Genomic DNA, 12443 nt, shown 5'->3' with positions numbered 1-12443 from the left:
TAGATGCGGTCAAGCAATCAGGGGAAGGTCAGAGATTGATATGGAACAGGGCAGCTGAAGAGGGGGTGGTTAGCTTGGGATGAGCCACGAGCCATGGGCGTTCCTGAAGGGTCATGCTCTCAACTGATGATACTATCGTTGTCCACTCCCGGCGTGGGGAGGTGCTGACATCACCATCACGGCTCGTGTTGCAACATGAACGGGCGATCCGCCGGCCGGATCGCAGGCCAGACTGTGCGTGGTGTCTCTAAGCCTTGTGCTGCTATCTCGAGAGGCAAGACACACAGACACCAGGTGACCACTGCTTCACAACTCCGGGGAGAGGTTGGCCAACGCGGTGCGTGGCTGACGAGCACGACACCATGCAGTGCATTGACCTGATACTCTTGTGTGTGGCCGGCAATTCCTTGCTTCCTGGATATCGCAGATGCACCCTCGCGCTCGAGATGTCATCGATGCCGCATGTGGGTGCCGCCAGCTGCTTTGTCTGCAGTCGATATGTGCACCTCAGAGGCACTTGTTGCGCACGACATACTCCGAGATCGTGGCCCAGGTTCTCCAGTCTGCCCGCCGCAGAGATGCCCTTGTCGGCGGTTGCGGTATGAGCCCATCAGGCTCTTTCTGATTCCAGGGCTCGCCTCTGTTCCTCGCGAGGATGCAAGCCTGGGGAACCCGGTCACTCAAGCGCAAGCGAGCTTCGAGTTGCGTCAACCGTACTTGTTCAGTCAGAATGTTGCGACCTCGTGTCAGGCTTGGCAGGCTTCACGATAGTATAGCCACTTTGACGGTGGAGAACCGTGGGCATACTGTAGGTTCGTGTCAAGGCTGCTGGAGGACCGGATGCCTCCTCCTCCTGGTGATGGATCAACCATCTGTAAGAGAAGGACAGGCCACGAGCTTGCAGAGGACAAAGACTGAGGAACGATTTACCGCATTAACTCACATGCGCGGACATATCGTGCAGATCCGGAACAGGAATCGAGACTAGATTTTGCCAGAGGATAGCCCCCTGATTGGCTGCCGTGCTTGGATGGAGGTGTCTCTGCACCCATCTTTGACGTGTTCGCTGGCAGTGCATCACGAGCACAGGTCTCAGACGGCCAAGGTGACAGACAGATGGATGGGGGCTTCTTGGGAAATAGAGCGGGATCGACGGTAGAGCAAGGTTTGTGCGACCCTGGTGGAGTCTGAGCCGACCAACACTGTGCACCGTCGGTCTCTCTGCCTTTTTGCAAGTGAACCCCCTCGAGCAAGGGTTCGAAGGCTGGTCGCTGACGGTGCCTCTCATTCTGGAGATGGCTGGCCATGGTCTGTCGAGCGATTTACCGCCCGAGTCACGAAACAACAACAGCCGAGTTCCCCTGCTCCGAGACTCCGTGTCGATCCTGGCCCATCGCGCCTCAGTTTTTCAGGGACCTCGAGAACTGGACTCGAATCGGACGGAGTCGCAAGGCCGCATTCTCCTGCTTAAACTGTCCACCTCGCAGGGTACCAGAGTACATGGTACAAAGGAGCACACCCTCACACGTGCAGCTTTGCGGTGCATTCCAAGCCTCAAGACACCAGAGGGCCAGCCCGCGACGGTTGTGCGTCCATCAGCATGTGGCTTACCGCCGCGAACCAGTTGGGGATGACTTGCGTGGCGGACCGGAGCGCCGTGACGGACATGTCTTGGAGCGACTCGGCGTGGGCGAGCTAATCACCAAAAACTGCAACACACGATGGCAGATTGGTGGAGTAGTTTGATGCGCGACGTGCAGGAGCCCGAGGCCAGAACAGGCATGACAAGAGGCCGATTAAAGCCAAAGGGATTTGGCATCCGCAGTCAGGGTAATATAGGCCGGTACAGGTTCGCCACGATGAAGACTGTTGCACGCCAATGCAGCCTGTGCTGTAACGATACGCTGCTGCAAGGTGAGGTGGGCGGGATACGACGGCGTTGACGGCCAAGTTTGATGGATGGATGTGAGCCCCTCCAGGGGACCGCGGGACAGTGCGGAGGCACAGTGCGCGACCCAGCTAGTGACCTCTGAAAAGGGTGTATTGCGAGTGGAGGACCTGAGCTATGGCGCCTAGCGCACTGTGCTAGTTCCGGCCCTGAATCCTTAGTTGAACAATGCAGCCGAGGCTGGCCTCAATCCGGAGGTTGGGGGACTCGAGAAACAAGATGGCGTAATGGTGCGAACCCGTCTTGCCATGGTAATCTGATAATATCCTCATCTGTGTGCAGGTCCAGGGCGACGCCTCGGGCGGATCTGAGAAACGAGGCACACTCAATGAGGGCCAGTCAGGGACAGAGCTCCATCGCCATCTGCAAACTACCCGCGCTCGATGCAGCTGCATCGATAAATGGCCGCGACGGATCTGCTGGCGAGGCGCCCCGCTGCATATCGTGACTTTTCGACACGGACGGGATTGAGGACCAAGTGGGAAGGGGCTATTTTGGTGGATGTCGATGGCTGGCCCATGTGCCCTGGGTTTGGTCCCTGTTTAGAACCTTGTTTGTTGCGATAGGCCGAGTTCTTGAATCAAGTCAAGTAAATCGGCCTCAGGTGGACTCGATCGGGGACTGGATCACGACCCTCGGACGTTTGGCGGCGGCCGCGGCTGTTGAGGTGGTCGGGAAGGTGGACTGTGCGCACTGTGCTGGGGATACCGTGGTCGTGTTTGCCGCTGTCAACAAGTTGTGGCCTCCCTAGTGCGACCGCTCTGACAGTTGTACAGGGCGTCAGGCGCTCTATGCACTGTACTCGCCCTAGAGCTCACAGTGCATTACTTCGCCCAGCCATCGACCCCCATTGGCCGAGCGCCTCCACATGGGGCGCAGGAAGGTTGCAGCAAAAGGGTTCCGGGGTGTGGTCCCTTCCCTTCAGCGGGTCGGGTGCGTCCTCCAGCGGATGAGTTTAGCGGGCTATTCAGCGGCTGCTCAGTGGCCGCTTAGTGAGTGGGCGCCCTGGTGGGTGCTTCGAGGTGGCTTGGCGGCGCCCATTGGCTGCATGTCCCGGCTGGGGCTGGACGACGCTTCACCGCTTCTTCCCCCCATCGACAACCGCCCACTGCAGCGAGACCAAGTCGCGGCATAGCCCATGGTTAACCCGCCTTTCAGCGTCTCCAGCAGTCTTCTCCTTCTCCATCTGCTCCAAAACCTCCTCCCTTCACCTCTTCAGGGACTTCACGAAAGAGCGGTGTCGTCCGCTCTGTTCCTACAATACTAGCATCTTCCGCCTCTCCTCCCGCTCCGCTCCCCTTCTGCCTCTTGCCCAGAATGTCCTTCGACTTCAACAACGGCGGGGGTGATGCCTATCTGGATCTGACCTACGACCACCGGGATCGCGCTGCCTACCAGTCATACTCGACCGCCACAACCCACTCGAGTCCTTCGGCCGCCTCCAATATCATGCCCAACAACGCTCGCAACTGGGCCGTTCCGCTCGACATGGCCTCCAACAACTCTCACGGCCATGCCTCGCTCAGTCCCGAGGAGCATCAGTCTTCGCCTCTTTCCCAGTCCGCCAGCCCGCACAGCCAGCACTCGCCACTACAACAGTCGCCTTTCCAGCCGACCGCGAACCCCTTGACCGACTGGGCTCTTCAGCAACAGCAGCAGCAGCAGCAGCAACTGGCTGCTCCTGACATGACCCAGTTCATTCAAGATGCGGCCCTCATGAGCTTCAACCCATTCCCCACCAGCTTCCAGTCGCCCAACCCCCTCGACTATCTTCCCCCGACGACCCAGGCCGCTCTGCAGGCCAACCTACTTGAGTCGACATTCAGCGCCATGCCTACCATGGACGACCCTACGCAAGCAGTTCAATGGCCGAGCACCGGAATGGAGAATTGGCAGGAGTTCCAGAGCACTCTGCAGATGGATGGTCTGCCCCGTCTCGATAGTGTTGGAAGCAACTCGCCTACCGGTACCTATTTGGAGGTGCTATCCCTTCCTTCGTCCTCAGGTGAAGGCTGGGCCATGGTGGACTGGAATCAGCCCAACTTTGACCAGTTCCAGCAGGCTCACGCTCAGGGCGCCGCCATCTTCAACCCCTCCCAGACCCTCCACCTGAGGACTAACTCCGACTCTTCTGATGGCGCCAATTCCATGGACTTTGGCAGCTTCGAGGAGATCGCACCATTCCCCTACTCTCCCTTCTCCCCCGAGTCGGACGGATATGTCGACGCTGGTAACCACCGTAACTGCTTCGCTGGTGATGGTCACAACCACAACCACGACACCGTCGCCCCTGCCCCCGCTCCCGTGGCTCCCGCGCCTATCAAGTCGGAGCCTTCGTCAAGCCGTCACAGCCCTGGCAGCGGCGCCGGATCGACCTCTCCCCCCAGCAGCACCACCCGCAGGAACTCTGGTCCTCGCAAGAGCCCAATTGCCAAGGCCACCAAGCCCGTTGTCCGTCGCATTTCCAATGGCAAGAAGGACGGCACTGTTGAGAAGAAGGTTGGCCGCAGAAAGGGACCCCTCTTGCCTGAGCAGCGAAAGCAAGCCAGCGAGATAAGAAAGCTGCGAGCTTGCCTGCGATGCAAGTTCCTCAAGAAGACGTGCGACAAGGGAGAACCTTGCGCTGGTTGCCAGCCTTCGCACGCTCGCCTGTGGCAGGTTCCTTGCACTCGCATCGACATCAAGGATATTGGTTACTTCATGAAGGACTGGAAGGCCGATTACGAGAGGCACATGGACCGTGGCGTCTCTGTCTACAACGTCAAGGGTTTCGCCCAGAAGGAGACCCTCATGTGGATCACCCACGGCTATGGTTTCGCTCTCCCTGTCATGGTTCGCGAGGTCTTTGTCGCCGACGACAGCTGCTTCTCAGTTGACTGGGTTGAGTCTACCCTGACCGACCAGGAGCCCATTGACTTTGAGACCCGCACTGAGAAGCTCGATGTTGGAGCTGAGGGTATCCGTCTCGATGCTCTCTCCGAGTACCTCGACAAGCACATTGATGGCCCCTTTGAGGACTTCATCGATGACCACTTCGAGGGCACTCCCTTCATCACTGAGATCCTCAAGACTGCTCATCGCTACTACGTCAAGGAGAAGATGCCTGTCATCCGCAAGGCGCTCAAGCTTGTCCTTGCCTACAACCTCACCATGCACATCACCATGGTTGAGAACCAAGGATCTGAGGTTAACCTGGACGGACAGATCGACGACGAGGACTCCAAGTACTACGGCCGCACCGTCGCACCCGTCATGATCAACTTCCAGATCAAGTGCGCCCTTGCCGACATGTGGCGTGAGCTCCAGAAGGACATCCTTGAGGAGCTCTCTGCCCTGTACTCTGGAGTCTACAGCGGTGAGAAGATGAAGAACTGGCCTACCATCTTCATGATTGCTTCCATCCTGCTCGCCGTGTGGGAGGAGATGCAGTTTGACTGCCACTACCGCGTCCCCGACCCCGTCGCCGTGAACAAGTTCTGTACCGACATGGAGACCACCCCTGTTGGTGTGATTGTGGGTCTCTTCCACGCCATCTCCCAGAAGCTTCCTGCCTTCACCGACTGGGACACCCGCAAGCACGGCCACCTGCTTCACAACAACGTCTCCGTCTGCGAGGCTATGACTGAAGTGCGACAGCATGTCATCAAGCACGGTATGTTATCAATAGTTTCTCAGTGTATGGTCTTGTATACTAATACCCATGACAGAGGCCTATCTCCGTACCCGCAAGGAGTCCAAGTTTGACCGATACGACTTCGACTCCCTGTCCAACAAGTTCCTGTCCAAGCTTGTTATCCGGGCCAACTAGATTCCTCACTTGATAAACACTGCTGTCGCAGGACATGACTGGGCCCCATTGTGGCGCCCACCCTTTCCTTTGTTTGCATTTGTTTTGATCACAGCGATAGCGTTGGCAAGATTTCTTCAATCTTGGTCGACAGCGACCTCCAGAATTGTCCTTTCAAGCATACGAAACACGACTTTAACCTTCTCTCACGGCTGGTCACCGCCTCAACAACAACACGAAGTTACCTGACACGGGAAGATGTGTTACGACCTTCTTATGACTTTCTTCTACGAATGTATGACTTGAAGAAGACAGAGCGTTTTAGTTCTTTTACAACATTTTTTTTTACTCTTGAGAGAGGGGGAGACGTATCATGCAGACGAGCGCATCCCACCCTTCTGCGGTGTTTTTATGGGATCATGTTTGACGATGAGGCATTTGAGGAAATGACAGATATTGCATGGCTATGTATGAGCCTACATGAAGAGGGAGGTGCTCGTGAAATTACTAGGGCGTTGGTGAGCTCAAGTGGGCAGGACCTTCGACACAGGGCAGCAGAGCGGAGCGGACATTGTTTTACTTGCGTGTTTGATAACGGGATTCTTGGGATAGTTACAAAAAACGGCTCATATTGCTAGGCAAGTGCTGTAGCGCTGCCACGAGAATATTGAATTTTACAGTTCCCAACTCTCAGTCTCCCTCGACTTTGTCGATTATGAAGGTGACTGAAGTGAAGGGAGGATTTACTCCATGATCATGGCACAGAGATAGCAAGTGATTGTTTCCTGACGATGTGACTGTTTGCAGATCCCTTACGAGAGCGATATCCTGGGTATTGGGGCGGTGACCCCTGAACGTGTTTGAGACCGTCGGATCGATGGCTGTATGTTCAAGCCAAGAGACTACACGTTGAGAAAACGAGACAAGCAACACACCGCACGTGGGTTGAAGCATATGTATGCATCTGCTGACACGGAGCAACCGGTGGATGCAACGCTGGTAGGCTGGTTAGGTTGACAGTGAAAACATGGGCTGAAACATGCCCAAAGGATCACGAGATGGCGTATCTAAGACATTAGCAGTCGGCAATTCAATGGCACCCTGATATCTGCTTGTTGAGGGAGCTTGATGGGCAAACGGAAAAGTGCATCGAGCTACAGCATCAGCTGGACTCTGGTGGACAAGGCGTTATCGAACTTAGCGTCTGGTGGTGCACCCACGGATTCCAAAGAGGTTGGCTACAGCAGAGGGCGGGGTTTGATAAGACGTGATGACTCGCGACGCGGCGCAATCGGCGCTTGATATCGCAAAGACTTGAGCAAAGAGATGCGCGAGAAAAAAAAAATTGCATGCCATCATTTCCCGATTGTCTGTCGTTTGTTTCCGGAAGGTCGCCCAACCTCGTTCTCTCGCTGCGGAGCAAGGCCGAAGGGCGAAACAGGGGCAGCAGGAACATGGTGTTGGCTTTCTTAAGAGAACAGGGTCCCCACGGACGCAATTCGTTGGCCGATGACGTCGCGAACGCCGAGGAGACCGGATTCAGAGGGTGGCAGAGTCGATGACCCCGCACCGCCTGGGCTATCGCTCTTTGGGTTCAGGCTGACATGACGAGTTCGGCGTAGCAGGCTGCGGTCGCTGTCTGTCTGGCATGAGTTTGTGTCTCTTGTTCCCGAGGCCGTCTCCACCGCCGCGACTGGAATCCGGGATCTCAGATTGGAAGCGTTTTCTGTTCCTGAGCCAAAAAGCTTGGTTCCTGGGACTTGGGGCAGTGATCATCTGCTACAGAAGCGGCTATCATCTCAGCCGAGCATCAGATGCGGTTCGCTGTCGAATGGCAGTCAGTTGAAGCATTCAACCATGCATTGCTTTTGGCCTTTCCCGGGGTAAAGTGGCGACAGGGACGCCGTCTGGGCCCCGCCACTCCACTGCGGCGCCCGGCCGCTGGCGTCGGGTGATGGTGAATCACAGGTTCCAGGCTCTGGCTGGATAAGACGGTGACTGCCAACGAGTGCTACTGTACCCATCCATCCATGACGGGCACAATAGGCGAGTAGTTCCCCCCACGTTTTCGGCTGGGCAATTGTCGTGAACAGATTTTTCTCTTTGCGGCTATTGTGCTTTGTAGCTGCATTTCAAAGACTCTTCCGGAGCTTCCTCGAACAAGCCAGATTCATGCCTTTATTCTGACATCAGTCTTTCGGCGTCGGAGGCCCCACACGGGCGATAAGATACCAGTGACAAAGTAGCGGCTACCTCTGGTTTCACCCTGCATTCGCTTGCAGCTCAAGTACCTAGAACGGGTGGTGGGGCCCTGCAGCCTGCTCCAAGTTTCTGGAGCCTTCCCTTGGCGAAGCCTGATTGGCCTCAGTGAATCATCCGCCCCCGGAACAGAGAACAGAGCACGCCTGCCTTGTTGTTCGTCACTCGTAGGCGTAATCCGGTAACTGCGCCCCCCTCACACCTTCCCTGCCCGCCGGTTGCCCGCTTGATTATCAAACAAACAGGCACACCTCTCTACTACATAAACCCGACCGCCTCTCCTCAACTCTAACTTTCTTTCTTCCTCCAACACTCACTCTCATCTCAGACTTTTTTGCAGACGAGACCTGCGACTCATCTTCACGATACCACATCATCCCAACGACTACATTTCCTCCCAAGACATCCGCACAACACCGCCATCATGCAGATCTTCGTCAAGACTCGTAAGTCACCTCGCGTCTCCGCCACTTCGGTAGCGCAATGATACTGACCATGATGCTCTAGTGACGGGCAAGACCATCACCCTCGAGGTTGAGTCCTCGGATACTATCGACAACGTCAAGTCGAAGATTCAGGACAAGGAGGGCATCCCTCCTGATCAGCAGCGCCTGATTTTCGCCGGCAAGCAGCTTGAGGATGGCCGCACCCTTTCCGATTACAACATCCAGAAGGAGTCCACCCTCCATCTCGTCCTCCGCCTCCGTGGTGGTATGCAGATTTGTAAGTTTCTTTATCACCGTCGTTCTACCGCTCAAACTAACATCCCGCAGTCGTCAAGACCCTGACGGGTAAGACTATCACCCTCGAGGTGGAGTCTTCCGACACGATCGACAACGTCAAGTCGAAGATCCAGGACAAGGAGGGCATCCCCCCGGACCAGCAGCGTCTGATCTTTGCTGGCAAGCAGCTTGAGGATGGCCGAACCCTCGCCGACTACAACATTCAGAAGGAGTCCACCCTCCACCTCGTTCTCCGCCTTCGTGGTGGTATGCAAATCTTCGTCAAGACTCTCACTGGAAAGACCATCACCCTCGAGGTGGAATCGTCCGACACCATCGATAACGTGAAGTCGAAGATTCAGGATAAGGAAGGAATTCCTCCTGACCAACAGCGACTTATCTTCGCTGGCAAGCAACTCGAGGACGGCCGAACTCTCAGCGACTACAACATCCAGAAGGAATCCACTCTGCACCTGGTTCTTCGTCTGCGTGGTGGTATGCAGATCTTTGTCAAGACTCTCACCGGAAAGACCATCACTCTGGAGGTCGAGTCCAGCGATACCATTGACAATGTGAAGTCGAAGATTCAGGACAAGGAGGGTATCCCCCCCGACCAGCAGCGACTTATCTTCGCTGGTAAGCAGCTGGAAGACGGTCGCACCCTCTCTGACTACAACATTCAGAAGGAATCGACCCTTCACCTTGTGCTCCGTCTCCGTGGCGGTCAGTAAGCGACCTTCTGGGTAGCGATGGTTTATGACGAGGCGTTCAGGGAATGAATGAACTTTGGGACCAGGCAAGCATTTGCGGCCTGGAATGACTAGCATATCCACCTAGTACGTAGTATTCAACGCGCGCGCAATAATCCTGCGACGCGCCAATAGACTCAGTTGAGGTCTCAAGAAGTATTGATTGATTCGTGGTGATATCTGTCTCGTAACGACCTGTTCAGTGACCTCCGATTATGCAGCTGACACCACTTTAGCGGGGTCCTGCCCCTCACTTACCGGAAGCCAGTGGACTCATGATGAGTGGGGCCGGTAGGTTTGAACCTGCATTCATGAAGGGCGCCTCAATCTTTGACCTTCTAGAAAAGGCTGTGTTTTTCCAACTTGCGACTTGCTCACTCTCCCACACTGCAAGATCATGATCCTCGAGGACATCGTACTTGAATCCCACCACGCGCATCTCTTTTTGCCTCCTTAGTAATAGAGGCGATCGTTCTGTCCTCTTCTCTCGTTGACTCATATCGCATTAGGCATCCCCAGCATCCTTTTGTTTGAGCGACTCGCAATCGGTCGACCAGCACTGCGCAATAAGACCCGGTACGAGGTCGAAATCGCCAGGCTATGCCGTCTTACTTCTATCACCTCAAATTCGAGCTCTATCCGACCCCTAATCCGGTCATCGCCGGGGTGGTCAACACAGCAGACCGCAAAGATATTTGGCTTCCACCTCCAGAGGCCAGCATCTTTGATGATTTCCCATCTCACCCTCGACCAGACCGACGAACATCCCACCAAATACCGCTCTTTTCCTCTCCCCGACGCGAATCTCCATCCTCGTCTCCATCTCCGTTCACAGAGCAAAGCTCACCTTCTTCGACTCCGGGCGTCATCGATTGTGGTACGGCAGCGCGTGCGCCGGTTAAAGGGGCTGAGCGCAAGATCGAGATTTTGTCCGAGAGGCAGTGGCTTGAACGAACAAACAGCTTTCCGCCTCCCCACTCCAGCGCAGCGATCCGACCACAGAACGCAGTTAAAGACTGGCGATTTGGACGCGTGAGCATCGAGACGGTCGACTTGCAACTAGGACATATCATGGCAGGAGAGAACAGTCGAGCAGGGCCGTCTGCGGCGCCGTCCCTAGGGCCTACGTTTGGAGGCGCAGGCACAGCGACAAAAGCCGAGTTCCTTCCGCTCGAGACGAAGAACACAGAAGTTGGATGGGGTGTGGTACACTTCTATCGAGATGGGGAAGAAACACACGGGATGGGAGAGGCTGAGCACCGCGAAGATGCGGAAGAACCAAAAGACACCGACTACACCACGCTTTGCATCCCTGCTGTACCTGCCTATATGTCTCCCGGAGACCTGATGGGGTTCGTAGGTGAGAAGTGGAGGGGCGATATTAGCCACTGCCGCATGGTTATGACTTCGAAGATGAATCGATATCTCGTCTTGCTCAAGTTTCGAGATAACGGTCGAGCCAAGCAATGGCGACGGGAGTTCGATGGCAAAGTGTTTAATACTATGGAGGTAAGCTAGTTGACTGTTTCTGAGTCGCAGGTTGCTGATCAGATACAGCCCCAAATATGCCATGTTGTGTTCGTAAAGAGCATTACATTTGAGACGCCAACTCGGAGGAAGCCTAGCAACAGCCTATCAACTCTATCAACATCCGCCGGCATGTCAAGCAGTCTCCGGCCTTTCCCTCCCCCAACCCCGAATTTGGTCGAGTTGCCTACCTGTCCTGTGTGCTTGGAACGGATGGACGAAACAAACGGACTGATGACGATACCATGTTCCCATGTGTTTCACTGCACCTGTCTTCAGAATTGGAAAGGAGCTGGGTGTCCAGTCTGTCGATTCACTAATACTTCACTCGATGCAGACTCAGATCCATCAAATCCTTACACACAGCCGTTTGGCTCGGGGGCATCCAATCTCTGCAGTATATGCGACTGTGCGGATGACTTGTGGATATGTCTGATCTGCGGTTACGTTGGTTGCGGCCGATACAAGGGCGGTCATGCAAAAGATCACTGGAAGGAGACGGCTCATAGCTTCGCCCTTGAGCTGGAGACACAGCATGTCTGGGACTATGCTGGGGACATGTGGGTGCATCGATTGATTCGCGATAAGGGGGACGGCAAGGTAGTGGAACTCCCGGGCAGAAACCGATCAGTTGGCCACTTGGAGGAGGAAGATGTGGTGCCTCGAGCAAAACTGGATAGCATCGGGCTGGAGTATACGCACCTCATCACCAGCCAACTCGAATCGCAGCGGGCATATTACGAAGAAATGATTAGCAAGGCCGTCGACAAAGCTTCAATGGCATCTGCAGCGGCTGAGGATGCGGCCAGACGAGCCTCACAAGCTATGGAGAAGCTCGCGTTGCTGGATGAAAAGTACACGACTCTCAGTAAGGAGACTATTCCTGAACTTGAAAAGGAGCTTGCTCGTGAGCGGAACAGGGCGAGCAAGAGTGAAACACTTGCCCGCAACTTTGGCAAGACGGTTCAGGAGGAGAAGCGACTGAATGAAGGACTTATGAAACGGATCGAACATCTTAATACCGATCACGAATCAATATCCCGGCAACTAGAGGAGCTCAAAGCAGAGAATGCTGATCTCAAGGAGATGAATCGCGATCTGAGCATGTTCATCTCTGGACAGGAAAAGCTCAAGGAGCTGGAGAATGAGGGCAAGATTGAGGAGGGTGAACTTGAGGGAGGAAGTGCAAGCGTGCCTGAGAAGAAGGGTAGGCGACGGGGAAAGCGATAATCAATGACATCGGCGATCCAGAAACGCGATTTGGAAGAGATGGGTTGTAATAGTGACAATAGTTCATGCAGCGTTGCTTTTGTTGAGGTTTGGAACAACAAAACCAAGTCTACCACACATATTCTCTCACATCAGACCCAGGAACATCCACTTTCCAATAAGTAAGGTCCAATTCACTGAGATGGCACATGAAGACTGAGACAGCACGATAACGGCTTGTC

At 55.1% G+C, this 12443-nt stretch overlaps 3 protein-coding genes across 3 annotated transcripts; all 3 read left to right on the top strand.

The window, feature by feature from the left end:
- Positions 1-3265: 3265 nt before the first annotated feature.
- On the top strand, positions 3266-5756 carry NCS57_00399400 (uncharacterized protein; the record flags this gene model as incomplete). The annotated part of the gene is made up of 2 exons (XM_053053971.1): positions 3266-5600; positions 5656-5756. The coding sequence occupies 2 exons, from the start codon at positions 3266-3268 to the stop codon at positions 5754-5756; spliced, it is 2436 nt and encodes an 811-aa protein (XP_052916131.1).
- A 2662-nt stretch (positions 5757-8418) lies between these two features.
- Positions 8419-9447, top strand: NCS57_00399300 (uncharacterized protein; the record flags this gene model as incomplete). The annotated part of the gene is made up of 3 exons (XM_053053970.1): positions 8419-8440; positions 8502-8717; positions 8768-9447. The coding sequence occupies 3 exons, from the start codon at positions 8419-8421 to the stop codon at positions 9445-9447; spliced, it is 918 nt and encodes a 305-aa protein (XP_052916130.1).
- A 618-nt stretch (positions 9448-10065) lies between these two features.
- Positions 10066-12222, top strand: NCS57_00399200 (uncharacterized protein; the record flags this gene model as incomplete). The annotated part of the gene is made up of 2 exons (XM_053053969.1): positions 10066-10974; positions 11023-12222. The coding sequence occupies 2 exons, from the start codon at positions 10066-10068 to the stop codon at positions 12220-12222; spliced, it is 2109 nt and encodes a 702-aa protein (XP_052916129.1).
- Between the last annotated feature and the right edge of the window lie 221 nt (positions 12223-12443).

The sequence above is a fragment of the Fusarium keratoplasticum genome, chromosome 3, assembly GCF_025433545.1.
Source record: "Fusarium keratoplasticum isolate Fu6.1 chromosome 3, whole genome shotgun sequence".
NCBI classification, from domain to species: Eukaryota; Fungi; Ascomycota; class Sordariomycetes; order Hypocreales; family Nectriaceae; genus Fusarium; species Fusarium keratoplasticum.
This window is presented reverse-complemented; position numbering and strand designations above follow the sequence as displayed.